General features: G+C 40.7%; 2 protein-coding genes across 19 annotated transcripts in view; one reads left to right on the top strand and one right to left on the bottom strand.

Moving 5' to 3' along the window:
- The window catches only part of LOC108655108 (uncharacterized), a 17,712-nt gene extending 7,983 nt beyond the window's left edge, over nt 1-9,729 (bottom strand). Inside the window, exons 1-3 of one of the 9 annotated variants that reach the window (XM_089262100.1) lie at nt 6,670-7,008; nt 4,974-5,522; nt 3,853-4,213 (exon numbers count right to left, since the gene is read on the bottom strand). Coding sequence is in view for 1 of the 9 variants with exons in the window: in XM_089262097.1 (XP_089118223.1) it covers nt 6,354-6,473 (120 nt within the window). In the remaining 8 variants the exon portion in view is untranslated. The other 8 variants (XM_089262099.1, XM_089262101.1, XM_030383732.2 and 5 more) reach the window with 8 other exon arrangements.
- lig (ubiquitin-associated protein-like lingerer) lies at nt 7,710-20,156 on the top strand. 10 transcript variants are annotated; one of them, XM_089262096.1, is made up of 15 exons: nt 7,710-7,805; nt 9,932-10,349; nt 10,420-10,594; nt 10,657-12,065; nt 12,126-12,553; nt 12,857-12,964; nt 13,822-13,926; nt 14,073-14,179; nt 14,263-14,375; nt 15,877-16,026; nt 16,096-16,221; nt 16,291-16,542; nt 16,619-16,774; nt 18,572-18,604; nt 19,179-20,156. In XM_089262096.1, the coding sequence occupies exons 2-15, from the start codon at nt 9,960-9,962 to the stop codon at nt 19,275-19,277; spliced, it is 3,651 nt and encodes a 1,216-aa protein (XP_089118222.1). In that variant the 5' UTR covers nt 7,710-7,805; nt 9,932-9,959; the 3' UTR covers nt 19,278-20,156. The 10 variants fall into 10 exon arrangements, with proteins under 10 accessions (XP_089118222.1, XP_089118219.1, XP_089118216.1 ...); XM_089262093.1 differs by having other exon boundaries at nt 14,263-14,768; nt 15,877-16,011; XM_089262090.1 differs by having other exon boundaries at nt 14,263-14,768.

Raw genomic sequence — 20,156 nt, 5'->3', positions numbered from 1 at the left:
TTTTTAGGCCTAAATAATCCCAGTGCCAACTTTTATGTAAATCTCTTCACTTTTGCGCCCTCAAAAAAAAAATAAAAAATAAATAAAAATAAAAACCAAAATATGTAAAAAATAATTACAATATAAAAAGGTTTTTTCATTATAACAGGTTTCATTCGGTTTGGTTTATTTGATGCCCTTGCCATTGGACGGGTATTCAACGTTTCTTAAACACTTTTGTTGCACATTTCACAAGCGTCCAGCGCATACAAGAAATTCATTTAATTTGTTGTTGTTACGTTGAACTTGAAGAGCACATATTTTAGATGGCATATGCAGATATTTATGGATGTGTGTAGATAGATAAATGTATGCATAGACATATATGTAGATACAAAAACATAAAAATGTATCATTAAGTATTTATCTGGATATATATGTAGATATTCAATTCAATCTCAAATAGTTTAAAGAGCAAAGTTGTCGAATTTATTGAACAGGCAACAAAAGTGATCTAGAGGAAAATAACTATATGTATGTATGGATATGTATGTAGTTCTATCTTTACAGGTAAAATCATGTAAGTAAGATAGGTAGAATTGTCAAGTAAGTAAGAAAGCTTTTTATAAATCTTAACTATCTGAAAATAACAAAATATGCAGAAAATCCACATTGAATAAATCATCCGATGCCCACTACTTATGCTCAGATATCCATAAATGATATCCAAAGACTTCCAAATTTATTTGAACAGCTGGAGCGAGGGCGAGCCAGAGAAATCACAGAAGCAGAATATTGCTTAGACTAAATAAATATGCAAAATAAATATTAAAATATAATATTTCTCAGAGCATTCAATGGTCAACTTGTTTCAACAGATTTTTCTTTAGATTTTCCCGCATTACAACAATTGTCAGCTCAATTTTTATTTCAAATATGCATAAATAATAAATATTATATTTATTATTATTTTATATTTTATATTTTCGTCTAAATTCAAACAATTTCCAATCTACCAAACGGTTCCCAATTGCTGCAAATTCGAATATAACAGAAATTCTGCTAGAATTCGCAAAAAAAAAAAAAACAATTCCAATAAGCTAAACATGATAATTCTTATAAGTTTGCACAATCTTATCAGATCGCACAGTTAGAGTATAAAAGCTTCGCACCATAGATTTTGGGCCTTCGTCTTCTGCCTCTTCTTTGGTTTAAGTGGAGTCAAAGGGAGCAAATACACGCACACACATACGCACACACGCACACAAATAGTTGTTGCCTTTGCGTATGGTTAATTATGAGTGGCTTAGGTGTTTTTTTGTTGTTGTTGTTGTTGCTTCTTTATTTTAGTTTTTATTTTTGGCGCTTTGGCATTAAAAATGCGAGAGTATTTATAATAGTTGGCTAGTTAAGCTAGTTAGCTGCCCAATGGAGTCATTGGGTCAAGTTTTTCGAGAGCAACTGGGTCAAACGACAACAGCAGCTGCTGCTGCTGTGGCAGCGACAGCGACGCCGACTGCGACGCATGTTTGGGATGTCCCGCATTTTCATGCGCTGCTCCCAATTGGCAAACTTTAAAATGAAAAGCAAAAACAAATCACAGTGTTGCTTGCCAAAATGAGAGCGTGCACACACACACACACACACACACACACAGTCAGAGAGTGAGAGAGAGACATGCATTCACACACACACACACACATTCAAACAGACGCACGCACTGCCTAAGCAGCACGGCGACATAATTGGAACAATTTGAGAGCCCTTAATGACGTCGACGTCGACGCCAGCGTCGCCTGTTTCTTTCGAATTCAAATTCAAATTGAATTTTGATAAATCTTTTGTTTAGCTGTTGTTGTTGGTTTAATCATATGCACGCAGCAGACACTCGCATAACCGATTTGACCTTAACAGCATTCGCCTACCGGTTTTCTAGTGGCATCAAGATGAGGTCGTACCTCTTCCCAATACCCCACACCCCTGCCTCTACGCCCCTTCACTGTGCTTTTGCCCTCATTCATGCTCAAAGAAAATGAGTCAGTCGGTCGAGCTGTGATTTTGTTGTTGTCTTTGCTTTTGTTGTTTGCTTTTGATTTTGTTTTTGCTTTTGTTTTGCGTCTTCGCTTTGGCATGCCTTGCTTTCATTAGACCGCAAATCAATGAACCATTCCCAAAACGTTCCTCTGTAGGCGCCGTGTCCAATCAGGCACACGTTCTAGTTGGGCTTGCAAATATGTTGGCTCTAATAAGGCGAAGTTAGCTTTGAATGGATTTCCAGGTTGAATTCATTGAGAAGCGCGAGCTCCAATTGGCGTTTGAATGGGAGTTAATTGGATTTGATTTGTAGAAACTTGCAATTGTTAGTAGATGAATGCATAGCTTAATAAAATATTATTATTTTGATTTATTTAATACATTTATTTAATATGCTTATTTATAAGCGGCTCAAATCTAAATATAGCAGCATAGCAGATGGACATTTCGGTTCTAATTAGACCCTTTGCGTTGCTCATTAAATACAAGTCCAACCAACTAGGTTGGTTTGTGCGTACCCTAAAAACGCTGCGCCCAATAAGTCTAAGCTTGAGTTGGTTTCTGATTGGATCGTGTACATGTATGTGTGCGCGTATGTGTGTGAGTGACATGTGCTTAAAGAACAAGAACAAACAGGCACACGAGACGACAAACAGACGGAACAGTGGGACGGCGGGACAGTGGGACAGCGGGACAGTGGGACAGACGACGTGAAACCACTTTCCACGGTGACACAGTTAAATGCTACGTGCTCTTTTGCTACTTTTGCTGCTGCTGCTGTCGCTGCTTTTATTACAACGAACGTTGACAGCGAAGTCAGCAGCGACGCCGGCAGCGACGTTACTCCCATAATAGAAAGTGGAACAGGAATTTCCCTCCCAACATCAATGCCAGCAGCAGCGGCAGCAGCAACAGCAACAACAGCAACAACAACTGCCGCAGCGATGATTTCATTTGCTGCAGCAGCAGCAACAGCAGCCGCCGCGCACATTGCGAAACACTTGCCACGGCCAACAAGCAAATGGCAACAGCAACAACTACAACAACAGCCAAGAAAAGCAGGCAAGAAAAAGGCGTAAAAAATAGTTCAATTGTAGGCAGAGCTGCTCAGCTGAGCGCCAAGAGCAAAAGAGAGCGCGGCCAAGCAAAATAGAGAGTAAGAAATGTGTGAGAGAGAGAGTGGGAGCGGGAGAGAGTGCCAGAGAGAGCAGGCGCGTGAGCGTAATTTAAGTGAGAGCGCTAAATATCCAACTAGGCAGGCGGCATGCAGCATTTTTGTTTACGCATTGTTGTTGTTGTTGCTGCATTAGCTTTTAAATATACATACATACATATATATTTATATAGTTTATGTATATAATTACAGTTTAAGCCTAAACTTGTGCATTGACATTTAATGCGCACGCAACTTTCTTATTGGTTTCTAATTGCTGCACAAATTGCATTAAAACGGCGTGAATTAGTTTCTAATTATTTATGGCAAATGGTATGTCCCGTGCTGTCCCGTTCCGTCCCGTTTCGTTTCGTTTCGTTCCGCACACCATGCTCGCGCTCTCTTTGGTAAGTGGCACTCTGGCTGGCGTATAAATTTTTTTCTTCTTCTTTTTTTTTGTGCTGACCTAATTATACGCTCATTTTGATTCACTTGATTTTCTCTGCTCACACACACACACACACAAACACACACACTCATACGTTTCGTCACTGCGTCGACAAGTGGAGCAGCAGCAGCAGCATTTTGCGGTGGCGTCGGCGGCCCATTGGGGCAGGCGGCGACCGCAATTCTTAATTTTTTTTTTCATTTTTTTTTTATTTCTTGTGGTGGTTACTGGGACGTACATTATTGGGCTTCCGAAAGATATGTGTTTGGTACTCACACGCTTTAGACGCCTATTCGCGCGCACTCTATTTATGTTTTGTATCACTTTTCGTTCTAGTTAGTTGCCAATTGCATTTGTTTATTTATTTCGTTTTTATTTGTTGTTGTTGTTGTTGTTGTTGTTATTGTTTTTCCTTCTTTTTTTGCGAAACACCTGCGCAACGCCTCCCTCGAAAATTCACTGCGCGCGTATTCTATTCGATCAGTTCGCTCTCTCGTTCAATTTCGATGCCGATGTCGATGCCGATTTTCGATGCCGTTTGCCGCTGCCTTTGCCTATTCCGCTTATTGGCGCTGGCGTCGACGACGCGCACGAACGAACTGAAACCCAAGCAAACTGCAATAGCTGGTGGAAGTACAAAATGTGTTTGTGTGTGTGTGTGCGAGTGTGTGTGTGTGTGTGTGACAGAGACGCGCCGGACAGACCGACAGACAGAGCGAACGTCTCTTGCTGCTGCTGCTGTCTGTCTGACTGGCAGTCTCAGTTTCTGTTTTGTTTTGGGACGGAAATGCCAGTGGCGTAGTCGCCGCTCCATTTTCGTTTAGATAAAAAGGGGATTTTCAAGAAATATAATGGTACATATTTGTATATATTTTAGTTTCATATTTATATTTTATATATTTATTATTTATGTATAATAATATAAATATAATATTTAAATAATTTTACAATTATATATTTTTATTCATTTATATTTATATATTTAATTTGTATTTGTCTGCGCATAATTATTTGCTTATTATTTGACACATATATGCTTCAGTTCATAACCCCTCTAAAAAACGAAGCCTCTGTGCAAAGATTTGCCAATCGTTGGCGCGCTCGAGCTCTCAGTGGCAGCGCAGCAGCAGCAGCAGCACGACCACCATCAACAACAACAACAACAACAACGGTTGACTGGCGCAAGCAGCAGAATTTGAAATTAGGTCAACAGGTTTAGTTGGTAGTGGGCCTGAAGAGCGCTCGGCGACTGCGGCCTATTCGCACGATAGTAACTAGAGTGTGTTGTTGTTTTTGTTGTTGCTATATCTCGTGCTGTTGATGGTTGTTTCTTTTTTTTGATTTGCTTGCTTAGCTTACCTATGCGGCGACCTCGGACTGTCGCCACCATCCGGGCATCCAGCTCAACACTCAGCGCATCCAACGCCAACGTTGACGGCGACGTCAACGCCGACGCAATATGCGTTGCGTTTATTGCACCACAGTTGCAGTTGCAGTAGCGGCAACAGCAGCAGTTGCAGTTGCGGGTGTTTGTGTTTGCAGGCACAATTTCGAGCATTTTTGCACACTGACACACACACACACACAAGCACACGCACATAAAGCACGCTGTCTATGTGTGAATTGAGCACACGGCATGGTTAGAAGAAGGAAGCGGTGTGGGAAGCAGACGAAGTGAAGGAAGAGATAGAAGAGAAGGCGACGGCGACGACAGGCGTGAGGCTAAGTTGCGCCCGTTTTCATTACATGCGATAGATCTTTTGCAAGCTCTGTGTGCGTGTGTGTGCGTGTGCGTGCCTGTGTGTTTGTGTGCATTTGGGGAAATTGTGTGCGTCAGTTGGTGCAAAATGTTGTTGGGAATGTGCATATGCGTGTGCATGTGTGTGTGTGAATGTTGAGTGCTGAGTGCTGAAATGGAAAACCATATGCAGCCAATAAGAGCAAGCAAGTTATATAAAAACATACAGCTGTGAGTATGTGTGTGTGTGGTTTTTGTGTGTTTGGCTGTGCATATGTAAATGTGAATAGGCTTTGTCCATGAGACGCGCAGCATGAATTGCCACATACTTCTTAGTTGGTTTCTATGTCACAATCAAACTCACACACACACATAGACACAGATGCGAAAAGGTATAAGAGACGGACAAAAACGAATAGTCGTAATGAGTGAGCCGTGGCAGCAGCAGCAGCAGCACCTGCAAGCAGCGCAGCAGCAGATAATCCCAGTAGAAATTGAAACTGGCTGCGGCAAGTTTAGAAACTGGTATAGAAATAAACACACACACACACATGCACGCACACACATACATATACATATCTACAGCATATATAGAGGCAATCGACCTTGTAGGAGTATTTTGTCTTGGAGCGCGCGCACGCCCGTAACTGGGCCAACGCGATTGCACTGAAAATCAGGTGGGCGTGACGTAGGTAAATGTTGGCCAATGCACAGAGTGTTAATGTGTTCATGTGTGTCTGTGTCTGTGTGTGGGAACATTTGGAAAGCCAGAAGCAGCAGCAGGGGCTGTCATATACCCTTGGTTGCCACATAATCCGCAATAAAGAACATACACCCACAGCCGCACACACACACTGAATTAGAATTCCTTTGTAAATAGCCATCATATCATATATACATATATAAAGCATCTAAAATAGACACATGGATTTTCATAAGAGCAACAACAACAACAATAGACAATAACGGGCCTTGTATTTGTTCTTGTTGCTAAATTTTACCTTCAGCGCAGCTGGAATATTTCGCAACAGTCTCCGAAAGGCGTTTGTATTTGGCAATTTTCGGATTTTGAAATACCACAAGGTGCATTCTAACAAGAAAATACACACGCACACACACATATACAGAGACAGCTGCGCGCTCTCAGCGCTCACACTCACGCACACATGTACACAGAGTCACTGCAATTCTTGGCTTGTTTCTCAATGGGAAGTTAGTGGTGGGCAGTTTCTTAGGGGGCCGGACTGCGCAAGGTGCAGCAGCAGCAGCAGCACCACCAGCACCAGCACCAGCAATAACAACAACAATCGAACTAACCTCCACTCTTGGCTGGGCCGAAATCAAAAACGCGGCGACTGCTTTACTCTTGTAGTGTTGTGCAGCTGTTTGTTTTTTGTTTCTGGAGCGAACGCGAAAATCAGAAAAAATTCAACACACTGTTGTTGTTATTCGGAAACGTAACGAAACGAAAGGGCAAGCGCAGCGAGCAAAAAGTTAAAGCTTAAATAATAAACAACAATAATAATAATAAAATAACGGACGCACACGCGTTGCCCACATCTGTATGGGCCAAAAGACAAAACAGCACTGCCGACGCCGCGACGGCCGCTCTATTGTTGAGTCTGCTTCAGCCTCTGCCTCTACTGCTGCTGCTGCTGTTGGTGCTTTTGCCTCTCAGTTTGTTGCAGTTTTCGAGTCAGTCCCGCTTCAACTGCGCGCGCTCAGTAAACAAGTCGAAGCGATTTCGACGTTTCCTCAAGGCCTACAGATTTAGGCAAAAAAAAAAAAAAGAAAACAACAAAATAATAATGTACAACACCAATAGTGGCAGCTTGTTGGTTGGTTGTTGTTGTTGTTGTTGGGCCAGATCATAGTGAGCTCAGCTCTCGGTTTGGGTTAGCAACGAGTTTCCATCAGCAATTGGCCGTCTTACACAAAATGCAATCGTTCTAATTGCGCAACTTTGGACGGACAATTGCGATGCAATGATGCATAAATATGAGGTTTAAGCTTGCCGCCACAGGACTTATCGGTCGACTATTTATCGTTATCGAACAATTTAACTTGATCAAGTAATAATAATTAAAATTTCTTAAACTGAACAGAAAACAGCAAAAAATAATAAATATGCTTACAACTTTAAAAACCAATCTTCTTTATTTTCTGTTACTTATTGTACATGAATCTTCGTTCCCGCTCCAAATCGAGTCGCTTGCAAAAGTAACTTGGAAAATCACAAAAAAGGTTTCTAATTACATTATAATATATAAAACACAAATATTACATTTCTGCAGCATTTATTTCATTCATATTTTATTACCAATAATATGAATTATTTTTAAAAATGTTTTTAATACTAAATTTATTGCAACCGTCTTTTTCAAGACAGTATTCGATATTTACTACCCGTTGCACAGCACTGTTTTAATATAAGTGCGTTCTCGCATTTGCAGGTACTGAGGTTTGCTCTACATTGAAAATTTGTTTACACGTGAAAAAGTCGCGATTAATATACAAAAATAGTGTAAAACTGTACTAATAGTTTGGTTGCACGTATGTGCTGTGTTTTCCCATTGATAACTGGCTGGAATGTGCCATAAAAGTTAATTTGAAAATTTACAATTAGCCCGCTGTCTGGAGCCGCAGTCAATATAATTACACTGCCCATTGGTTTACATAAGAGCGAAAGGGTCAGCTAGTGTACTATTTGCAGAAATGGCGTCGAAGTGGTGCACATGGCCAAGTCGTCGGAGACAATGGCTGGCGTGCAGAAGCCAATATTGAACACCTACGCCCCCAATATTCAATCTCCATCATGATATTGACAATGTGAATTAATTGTGACTCTTGTGCTAAACTATTTATAAGAGTGTGTGATCAATGTACTTAAATGCACACCATTTTGTCCGGTTTTCTATTCCGCTTTGTGCACATCATTTGGTTTCAATGCCCTCGCTTCCAGTGCTGCAAAATGCCAACGCATTTTCAGTGTTGTACATGCTGAACAGAATATTACTGCCATTTGTTTATTGATACATATTTGCTTAAAATGAATTAAAAATTTGTGCGAGTGATATGTGTTAACATAATTTTCATATATATAAATTACACGATTTGTTACTAGAACTGCCTTCCGCAGTACGGCCGTTACAGCTGGCAACACTGTATTTTGAACTCCAGTGGCGGCAGTGCGAACGAGACGCCGCTATTGCGGCTTAACGAAAACCGAACACAAAGCATACCAGGAAAACCGAAGCGAACAGGCCCAAGAGTTTATAAATCAATTTTTTGTGTATGCAAGAGCTGTGCAATTCATACCGCAAATAAGGTATTATTTTTTCGGTTTAATGCAAGTGCTCAATATAATTGATTATAAAATACGTAGATCAGTGTATAAAGTGAATTTAATTTAAACTGTTTGGGCTTGTTGCTTTATATGAACATATTTAAGTATATTAAAAAAAAAAAGAAGCGACTCCGAGAGCTCTGTTGTCGTCGGCAGAGGCAACGGCAGCGGCAGCGGCGGTAGCTGCTGGCTTGGCAATTCGCGTATGACAAAGCTTTCTGATATGAGCAATGTGACGAAAAATTGTTAATCATGAAGCAAATTTGTTAAGCCCCAATATATTAATCATAAATATAACAAAGAGAGAGCCAAAAGAGAAAATGTATATTCTATTTTCGTTCGAACTGGAGTCTATACTTTTATTTGTGATAGCACAACAACCCCTCTTTGCGTCGCCTCCCCTCGTAATGCCTCGTGCCTCAGTTTGTCAGACGTCGATCACGTTGCTCTGCCCGCACCACAACCTTCCCTAAATATGTATATTACCTGTTTTGCGAATACACACGCCCGCCTCGATGGCGTTGCTATTATTGCTTTTGTTCGTTATTGCTTTATCCTTCCGTTCGTTCCGTGCTGTGCATTTCGGTTTTGTTTTTCTGAAATTCTCAACGCTTTAAATGCTGCGTTCCACTTCGTGCGTGCGTGCTCCATCTTTGCGCGTCTGCTTCTCGATGTGTGTGTGTGTGTGTGTGTGTGAGCGTGTGCGTGTTTGTTCACGTTCTTTCATTATTCCATTCTCTTTGATTAAATGTACATTGAACTCAGCTGGGCTGGCTAGTTAGCTGTTGTTGTTGTTGTTGCTGCTGCTGTTGACCTGATGCTTCTTCGTCTGCTTTGCTACTTGCCCATCTCTAACTTGGCTCTTAGCGTATGACACTTGTTAGTTACTTTTTTTTTTCTTTCTTTTTGCTGATGTTGATGCTGCTTTCTCGCTGTTTGTCAACACTGAAACGTCACGTATTAATATGTAGTCAATTCTTACTTGTTTTACAGTTTGCTTATTTAATTTTAATTAATTGTTTTTTATCTTCTGATGAAAAACGGTTTGAGTCCACGACACTGGAATGTATCCCAGTTAAATAGGCCCTTAAGTAGGCATCGCTTTTGTTACCAATTTGGCCTAGGCTCTAGTTTCGTTCGAGTTGTTGTTTTTAAGAGAAATCTCGTGTGATATTTATCCAAATCAAAGTCAAATTTTACAATTTCCTGGCATTTGTTTTGCACTTATTGCAGCTAATTTGTATATACAGTGTACATAGAGATGAGCACACAACAAACTCGTTCAGGGGGCGGCGGCGGCGGCGGCCGCACTCAAAAAAAATCAAATTCCGCTCACATTGGCGGCAGCGGCGGCGGCGGTGGCGGTGGTAACAATGATGTGGGCACCATCACACATGCCGCAACGGTGCACAAGAAAACCGATGCGAACAAGACAGAGAAACCAGAGAAGGCCCAACCGAAGGCCACCACGGAACAGTTGCGCATTGCCCAGATAACTAATAGCACCACAGAGGATCCGCAGATCAATGAAAAGGTCACCCTATTGCTAACAATGACCCAACGTTCCGAGGAGGAAGTCTGCTGCGCCTTGAATGAGTGCGATTACGATATAGAGGCAGCTGCCAATTTCTTGATCGAGATTCTACCACAGGTGCGTGCTTAAATACAGAATACCATTTAAACAAATTTACCTATAAATTAAATATATATTTAATATACAGGGCGCCTTTGCCAAGTACGAGAAGAAACGCAAGAATAAGGCTGCAAATGCTGTAGCGGATGGCGCTGGCGGCGACGCCGATTGGGCAGATGGTAACGCAAATGCCGACAGGCGTGAGAAGTCACGCAATCGCAGCGCCAATCGCGGTGGACGCGGCGGCACCGACAGTCGCGGCTGTATGTTATCCCTATAATCCATCTATATCCGAATATATATTTACGAAATATTCTTTTATTAGGGCGCGGCAGAGAGGCCCGTGAGAACGACCGCAATACGCGCGAATCTCGTGGTGGTGATCGCGGTGAAGATCGCGCCAATGACAACTATCGTGGACAGCGCAACGGCGGACGTGGCGGTCCAGGCGGCCCCGGCTCCGGCGGTGGTGGTGGCCGAGATGGTGGTCGTGGCGGCGGCTTTATGTCACGTCCAGGACGCGGCGGTGGTCGCATGGGTGGCCGCAGTGGTGGCCCGCGCGGTGATCGCGGCTATGGCATACGAAATAATGCCAATAACGAGGATCATCACGAGGTTGAGCTGTGGGACAATACCATCGCCCAAAATGCAGAGAAACAGCAACAGCAGCAAGCGCACGACGATGCCTGGGGTGACTGGAACAATGAGGAGTACGAGGGTTCACTTAAGGACAGCAAAGTCTTTACAACGAGCAATCTCAACACTCAGACAGCGGCCAGTGTGGTTAGCGGTGTGGCGCCAACAGGTGGCACCGATCAGTTATCAGCGCCGCCAGGCCTCGAGCACCATCAGCAACAACTGACGGGGCAAGGATCTCATCTGGGTGCACTGGTTGGCAGCAGTGAGGATAACAACAGCAGCAGTTCAGCGCCATCGGCGGCAGCTGTGGTTGGCTCCTCAGCGACAACGCCGATGATGCAGTATAGCGCGGCGGTTAGTAATCCGCCGCCACAGCTACAGTCGGTTGGGAGCAGTACGCCTAGCAGCGTAGCTGGCTCCTCGCCGTACGTCAGCAGTGCGGCCGCTGCTGCTGTTGATACATTCTCGAGTGCTGCCTCTGCTGCGGCCACACTGGTGCAGCAGGCACAGCAGCTGCAACAGCAGCAACAACAACAACAACAGCAGCAGCAGCAGACGCCACTGAAGCCATCGGCAACACTTTCAGCGGAACAATCTCAGTATTTCAACTCGCTGACGTCGCAGGGCGCCAGTCCAACAGCCGCGGCAGCCGCCGTTGCTGCTCAGCCTTCAATGGCAGCCGTTTATGGTAGCCAGAGCAACAGTTCAACGGGCCCGTATGCCAACACATATGCAAATGTGTTTGCCTCGGCGCCCGGCTCCAACATTGGCGGCACGCCCAACAGCAACAGCGGCGAGCAGGCACAGCAGTTGCAAGTGAGGCGAGCGCGCGTTAAGCTACCGCCTCCATCGAAGATACCAGCGAGCGCAGTAGAAATGCCAGGAGATAATGCGCTCAACAATATTGGCTTATTGGATCTGCAATTTGGTGCAATGGACTTTGGCACGGACGACAGCTTCGATGCGCTGCCCGAGAAGTTCAATGCGGGCGTCAGCATCGATGGGCAGCAGCAGCAGCAGCAGCAGGATGACTACCAGACCAAGTCACAGCAGCAGCAGCAGGCGCTCTCAGCTGGACTACAGAACGCGCAAATCGTGAGTAGAAATTTTACCTCCTTCTGCAATGTGATATATGTAAACGCTGAACGTTTTCAGTTGCAGGGCGATGCATTAAGTGCGGCTGGCTATGCGACACGTTCGGCAGGACAGCAGCAGAGCGGCAATGCTTTGGATCAGTTGACCAAAAACGATCCGTACGGCCAGGCGGGCAGTGGCAACAACAATGGTGCAACATCGTATCAGAATGCGTATCAGAGCAGTGCGGCCAGCAAGGCGAACAGTGCCTATCAGACGTCAGCGGGCGTTGTACAGGGCTATAGCTCGAGCTATGCAAATGTTCAGTCGAATAGCTATCAGCCGTCGAGCTATGGCAGCTATCAGGCGAATGCAGTCAATTCCTATCAGCAGCAACAACAACAGCAGCAGCAGCAGGCGGCAAGCAATGCGCAAAATGCGACAGGCAGCAGCGGTGCAGCAGTACAAAACATTCCGATCAGCGGCAGTGGCAACCAAAATAGCTCCAGGTAAAGCCCAAAACACGTTGATTTTTACAAATTTTTCATTTTGTGTTTAGTACCAAAATTTGTTGTGGTTGCGTTTCTTAAATTTGATCTCTAACTCAAATTAGTCCGTAAAATGCAATTGTCTAATATTTTATTTAATCTCCAATTTGTTTTTATTGCTCTTGTTAAATTTGTTTGTTTATTTTTCGTTTCTTGTTAACTTAATTCTTTTCTTTTAACATCCACCAAAACGCCCGCCTTCAAAAAATTTTCCACAATTCTTAACCCACACGAAACAAAATAAAACAAAATATAAAATAACAGCGCGAATGCGAGCTCCGCCTATCTCACATCGGGTTATTCGACACCACAAAGTGCTTACCAGTCCAGCCAGAGTGTCTATGGCAATACTGGTCTCTCCAACAGCAGCGGGTATGTATATCTATAGCAATGGGCTTTAACCAACCAACCAATCTCCAAACACCTCATAACTACCAGTAGAACCATCATAATTCATTTGCCTGAAATTCTATTAAAGAACATCAAAGTTATCATTGCATGCTTAATTATTTTTGTTAAATTTGTTGAATATTCGAAAGATTTGAAATGCTTGGAAAACAATATTGAATAGGTTTTCATTCAGAAAATTGATTATAATAGAGGTAATGTGAGTTGAGCTATGAGAATGTATAGAATATGTCGATTAGTAAAAAGAGAATGTATTTAAAATATGGCCTATGCTTTAATAAATTTATAATACTGTTTTAGTTTATGTTTAGATATTGCTTATAGATATTTTGTGCTCAGAGTCTGCCTCAGGGTATATAAATAATTTTCGTTAGCTCTAAAAACTGTCAATTTTTGATTTAAATTTTAGATATAAACAGAATTAAAGGAAACAAATAAGACATATATGGCTTTATAGCTTAGAATGAGGCTGAGAAAAATAATTGGAATTGTAGAATTAATTTTGTAGTTATGCTAACACTTATGCTTAAGAATTCTGTAAGAATGTTAAGGAGAGAGACACTTAACAGTGGACAGTTAACAGACATGTTAGTGGTAATGAAACAATGTTATTTAAAGGCAAGCATTACAGAGATTTAGAGAGTTATAAAACATATATAAAAGTTATTCAACAATTTAACACACACTTAACCCAATATATATATATATGTATGTATAAATAATATATCAAAACTATATTATTTATAAATAACATATATTCATGTTGATTCCTTTCCGTTTACGTTTTGTTTTGTTCGATTTATCCTTGGTGTGCATTCAAGGTTTGCTGGCAGCGCAAGCAACTCGTCCTCGCAGTATGGTAACTTTAGTACAAGCGCCAAGCTTAAGGATGCCACGGCAGCCGGTGCTGCAGCGCACTACGACAGGTGAGAGAGAGAGAGATTGAGAGACGAAGCTGAGTGCATGCCTAAACTAAAGACTAATCTTTGACTAACTGTAAAGAGGAGAACTCTAAACTCTATGGATCATTAACTGTTTACCTCTTCTCTTTGCATGATATTCAACCTGGCAGTGTATCCACGAGCAGCGGCGTCAGCAGCAGCAGTGCCAGCACGGGCAACGGTGCAGCGGGCGTGGTGAGCGGTGCGACAGGTGCTAATCAGACAGTCGTTTCAAATAGTGAGTACACTTGATATAAATGTAAATGTGTTGGCCTAAACTGACATTCTTCTTCTGCGTCCTGCGTCCTCTGCTTCTTTTAGCCAACAACAATGTGAGCGGCAGCAGTTCGGCGAGCAGCGTTACGGCTGGCGTTAACAGCAATAGCAGCAATGTGGTAGCAGTTAGCAGCCAGGGCGGCAGCTCGATAGCGGGCGTAAGTGTAAGCGGCGGTGTTAGTGGCGTTAATGCCGGCGGCAGTGCGTCCAGCGTTGGCGTTGGCGTTGGCAACAATGCCGCTTCTGTTCAAGCCCAAGTTGCACAAACAACGGCGGGCACCGCAGCGGCGGTGCTGGCCACGCTGACCAACAAGAACAGCAGCAGCAGTAATAGCAGCGGCACCGGCGGCAATGGCAGCAGCGGTGTCACCGGCAGCGGCAGCGCCGTCGGCGTCGGTGTTGGCTCATCAGCTGGCAGCACTGTCGGCGCCGGCGGTGTCGGCAGCGGCAGCAGCTCAACTGGTGCTGGTGGTGCTGGTGGTGGTAGTGGTGGTGGCAGCAGCGGCGGCGGCGGTGGCAGCAGCGGCTTGGTGCCCACCAACATCCAAATGGTTAGTCAATATATTCAGACTGGATTGCCATACTATCAGCAACCAGTTTATTCCTACGAGGAATTACAAATGATGCAACAGAGAGTGCCACATGTGGTGAGTTCATGGAGAAAAGCAAAATGCAAAACAAAAACAAAACAACAATATACAAATATTTAAAAAGAACAAAGAATCAACAACAATTCAATGCAATCGAAAATCAGCTTGAAAATCAAATTTGTATAAAAGAACAAACATTTCGAAATTCCATTTACTCTCATTATTAATACATATGTTGTGTATATATCTATATATAAACTAAATCATATCAGATAAGGCATATATAATTCATGCACTACTCTTATTACATTTCACAATTTTCCGTGTGTCTGTCTCAAATTATTTGTGAATGTGTGTGTGTGCGTATACATATATCCAATGCGTGTGTGTTTTGTCTTCTCTCTCTCAATATATATATGTAAATATCTGTTTTTAAATATATATTGTAGAGCACTTCGTTATTGCAAATCAGGCAGAAAGAGAAAAATAAGAAAAACAAAAAATTCTATTCCAAAAAATTCCGCTTCCAATCCAAATTCCTTGCATAATTTATTTAATGAACAAATTTATTGCAAAGTAAACAAAAAATCAATGTAATTGATAAATAGAAAAGAAGAAAATAATTGGCATTTAAAAATTCTTACGCTCATTAACATAAAAAGAAATATTTGAATTTCCGGCACGTCCTGAGATTCAACTATTTCCACCGCATCCTCTCTCTCTCTCTCTCCACTCCACGCTCATTCGACAAATATCATCATTATTCTCTAACCAATTGCGTTATGTTTTCATTTATAATATATTGGCACATTTAACATTTATTGTTAAAATTTAACTCTTAATTTTGTTTATATTCATTTTTTCCATTCAATAATATTTTTTTTTTTTTTTTTTGTGCGCAGTTCTGTGTTAGCTGCTTTTGTTTTTTGCCCTGGCAACGCGCTCTGCCTAAACCATTATCGCAGCTTAACTCACATCATTTATTCACATTTGCTGTCCCGTTGTGGACGAAGTGCAGCGCCTTAACCCTAATTGTGACTCTTTTTATTCTTATTTCGTTGGCTTACAGCAAGGATATTACGATCTTAACTACACGCCCACCAGCCTGGGCGCCGGTCGCGACAATCTCGGCTCTGTGGCCTACTCAACAATGACTGATGGACGCTTCGCTCGCACCGACAATAACTCCAGTCCTGTTAGTAATGTGAGTATGAAAGAGGCAAGTGAAGCAAGTGTAAATAATATTTCCATGTTATCTATAATAATTCTTATAATTTGCCTTGCACAGGTGTCTAGCACAATGTCGCAACAAGCTGGCTCCAGTGCGCCAATGCTGAATGTTCCTTATGCTTATTTCTACGGTGGCAATGTAATGCCCGGCGGTTTCCAATATGGCACACCAGCCATCTATCCAGTAAGGCTCTATTCATCAAATCAAATATCTATAAAATGCTAAATCTATTGTATATATTTATGATTATAGCAACAAATACCGGCTGCCAATACAGCATCCGGTGGCCAGTTCCCAAAGCCTTCGTATAGCGCTGGCTACGGCTCGACCAGCTATGATGCCCTGTCGCAGACAACTCAGGATTACAGCAAGGGCGGCTATTCGTCCAGTGTGAATCAGCAGAGCAAAACGCAAACGGTTTCCAATCAACCGCAGGCTGGCACAGGCTCCGATCTGACCTCGTCCATGTATGGCAAGGGTCATGTGGCGCTAAACAAGGTCAATGTGCGTATCAAACGAAACAAAATATATCCATATATATATATATAATATATATTCATATATTTTAATTTCATTGCAGTCGTATGAGAAGCAGAGTTTCCACTCGGGCACACCGCCTCCATTCAACATGGCCAACACACAGACAGCGGGCGGCACTTCAGCTCAGCCTTATGGCATGTATCTGCCGATGCCAGCGGCTGGACATCACAACATGATCCATCCGCCAATCCATCAGGTAGAGTACAGTGCTGAACAGCAGTTTCTTATCAATCAAGACAATCCAAATAATATACAACAAGACGCGTACGAGAATGAGCAAATGTGGCATCACAATAATGACCAAAATCATAATAATAATAATGACGACGATAATGATGGTGATGGTGAACATAATCAACATAATGAACATGAATATATTATACCGGGACACGGTCAGCAAGATAATGACAACTATATACAAGACGATATCAGTGGCATAACGTTCTTTGCAGAGTGAACATTCAAGAAACAAAAAGAAATAGCAACATTTTACCAAAATTAACACACACACACACACACACACAGATTGCTATTGTTTCATAAATATCTATATATGTATTGCTTGACGACTATCGCATACACTTGAAAAAAAAAACAAGAAATTATATCATGCATGTCCATTCACATCTAACACTTGGACCTCATCAAAATTTTCAATGCTTTGTTTTCAGTTTTTAATCACACATTTATTTTGTATGCATAGAAATTGTTTCATTGGTTTTGTATTGCTGTTGCTGTTGTTAAAAAAAAAAAAAAACAAAACAAAACAAAAAAAAAAATCCTATATTAACAAAACGAAAAATACAAATATCTATTAACTGTTTCATTTTTCACATTGTGCACTAATTTTAATTCTTTTTAGCCTTGATTCGATTTGGCTTTCATTTTATTATTATATATTTAAGTTCCTAAAAAAAAATCTGCAGAATCATTTAACTAACCTTATGGAATCCAGTATGGAATTTAATAGACAAAACTTTGATCTCGTTCATAAAGCAAACTAGTTGAAGAAAACGACAAACCTTATAATGTACAATAGATAGAACTAATGGTAAAGGCTTCATATGATTTGATCTACCAATATTATGTTTCAATTTTGTATTATGTATATGTATATAAATCATTTGTATATTTTTTAATGGTTATGGTGTAAATTGCTATGCTTTCTGAAGAACTAATGTATAACTCATTCTTTATCATAAAAGTGATTTCTTTGAAACCTTAAAAAGAAAAGTGAAAGTGATATATTTGAAACCTTAACAAGAAAAGTTCAATTAATAGAGGTCTGATATGATTTACTTAACAATTCTACAAAGAATTTTATCGTTCCATTGCTATACTATGTTATAAATAGGAAATATAAATCAAAAGATTTGTAACTAATTTTTATCAAATTTGACAAGGGATTTATTATTTAAATCTAGACTTTGGTCAATTTACATTATGAAACTCATTTAGTTATAGAACTAGTTCAATTTTTTTTTTTTTTTTTTTTTTTTTTTTTTTTTTTTTTAGTTTTGTTACCAGTGTTTGAACTAGTTCCTTCTAGAAACAAGCTTATTCTTCTGCCTTAAGCAAGTTTTTTTTTTTAAATGTTATACTGTTATACAATTAAAAATTAATGAGCTAGTGTTTTATAGCTCCTAATGCCGTAAATGTCTAAAAGTCTCGTAAACCTAATTAAAACGTAGCTAACATTTCATGCATATATACTTTCGATCATATCGAGCTCACATTCTCTTGCTTATGGGGAATATCACTCACTCACACTTATATCACACACACTACCTGAGTTTTTGAACTTTTTATAACTGGGATAAAAGAATTTCAACTTCAATTTGATTTCAATTCGAAAAAGAAAAAAAAAAACAAACAAAAAAAAAAAACAAATAGAAATAAAATGAAAAATTTGTGAAATGCATGAAAACTGTTCGATTGTTTGACTTTGTTTTTCTTTATAATTTCTTTTGATTTTTTTATGGGACAACATTAGATGGACGGCAGGATTCATAGCTCATCCCGCCGGGTAAGTTTTCCTTTGTTGTTTGTTGTATCAAGTGAACTAAACACACAAATCTAAAAATTCGTTCTCTCTGTTACTTTTGGTAAATATTCAAATTGTTGCTAAACACGAATGCATGTAAATAAGTAGATATGAAATTAATATAACAACAACTAACAATAATTCATGCACGCACACACACACGCACATAACAACTGTAGTATTAACCCTTTGTTTGTCTAAAACTAATAACTGTAGTTAAACAATATAACAAAAATATTAATTAATTTGGCTTTCGATTTGATTCTATGACCAATTTGTTGCTGACAAGAGAAAAAGGAAAACACGGGCTAAACGTATTAATTATTCATGCATATCAAACATGAAATTTTACACAGTCAAACAAACAAACACACAACCATACACATACACATATATATATTTATATGAGTAACTATATGTGTACGCGTTCTCTCTATATATATATAATATATATATACATATATTTATTATGCTGCTAACCCTAATTCTCTCTCTCTTTCTCTGTCTGTAGTTGCTCATATTTAATTAATGTATATATTGTTGATGCCTTTTGCAGGACTCGAACAGCGCTGGCCAGCGCCAACAGTCGAGCAGCCAGTCCAAGTCGACCGGCAAACCGAGCTACCCCAATTCATATTGGACCGGGCAGAACTAGCTTACGGAGAAGACGATTTGGCGGCCATTGCAGCTGACGACGCTGCAATCAACAAATGCTTGCGGCCTGCGCACTAATATTATAACAACAACAACAAACACAACAACAACAACCGTAGCAGCAACCAACACAACAACAGTAACAACAACAGCAGCAGCAACAGCGACAACAACAACACCCATTCACATTTATAATAATAATAATAATAATATCAGTCAAAGAGCGTTGCCTACAACAACGGCAACAAATCAGTTACTAATGCTTGTCAAGGAGAAACAACAACAACAACAACAACAGCTAAACGCAACGTTGAGCGAGGAACAACATTCGTCAGATAATGATGTTAAGGATTATCTAGTATATGCAAATGAGAAATCATATTTTACTTAATAAGAAATGTTTTTACTGCTCGCCCACGCCCCACGCCCCGTGCCCCGTGCCCCATCTCCAATTGTCCTGCTCCAATAGAACGTAACGAACAGTGCAAAGACTTATGCAACTTTATAAAGTATACAAAGCCGCACATACCATATAAATACACATACGCCACACATGAACACACAAACACACACACACGCATTCACATACGCGCATACACAACAACCAAATACAAAATACATACATACATACAGGCCCCGCCCACAACATTTACATTTAATAATTATAAAAACGAAAACAAAAAACTATACCAAGTACCATTTTTCACATTGCATACAAGAATAATTTACAAAGATAACAATTATTAAATATTAAAGGCGTAAAACGATTTAACAGATTTATAAGCGTAAGATGAAAGAAATACAAAAACAAACCAACAACAAACGTCAAAACGTAAAGTGAATGAAAGAAAACAAAAACAAAAAAAAAAAAACACACACA

The sequence above is a fragment of the Drosophila navojoa genome, chromosome 5 (genome assembly GCF_054131105.1).
Source record: "Drosophila navojoa isolate 15081-1374.11 chromosome 5, UAZ_NAV_1.0, whole genome shotgun sequence".
Lineage (NCBI taxonomy): Eukaryota > Metazoa > Arthropoda > Insecta > Diptera > Drosophilidae > Drosophila > Drosophila navojoa.
This window is presented reverse-complemented; position numbering and strand designations above follow the sequence as displayed.

Coding starts and splice junctions, on each gene's coding strand:
- lig (XM_030383738.2), top strand. CDS start 9,960: ATGAGCACACAACAAACTCGTTCAGGGGGCGGCGGCGGCGGCGGCCGC. Junction 14,180..14,262: donor TCAGACAGTCGTTTCAAATA/GTGAGTACACTT, acceptor TGCTTCTTTTAG/CCAACAACAATGTGAGCGGC. Junction 16,543..16,618: donor TGGCGCTAAACAAGGTCAAT/GTGCGTATCAAA, acceptor ATTTCATTGCAG/TCGTATGAGAAGCAGAGTTT.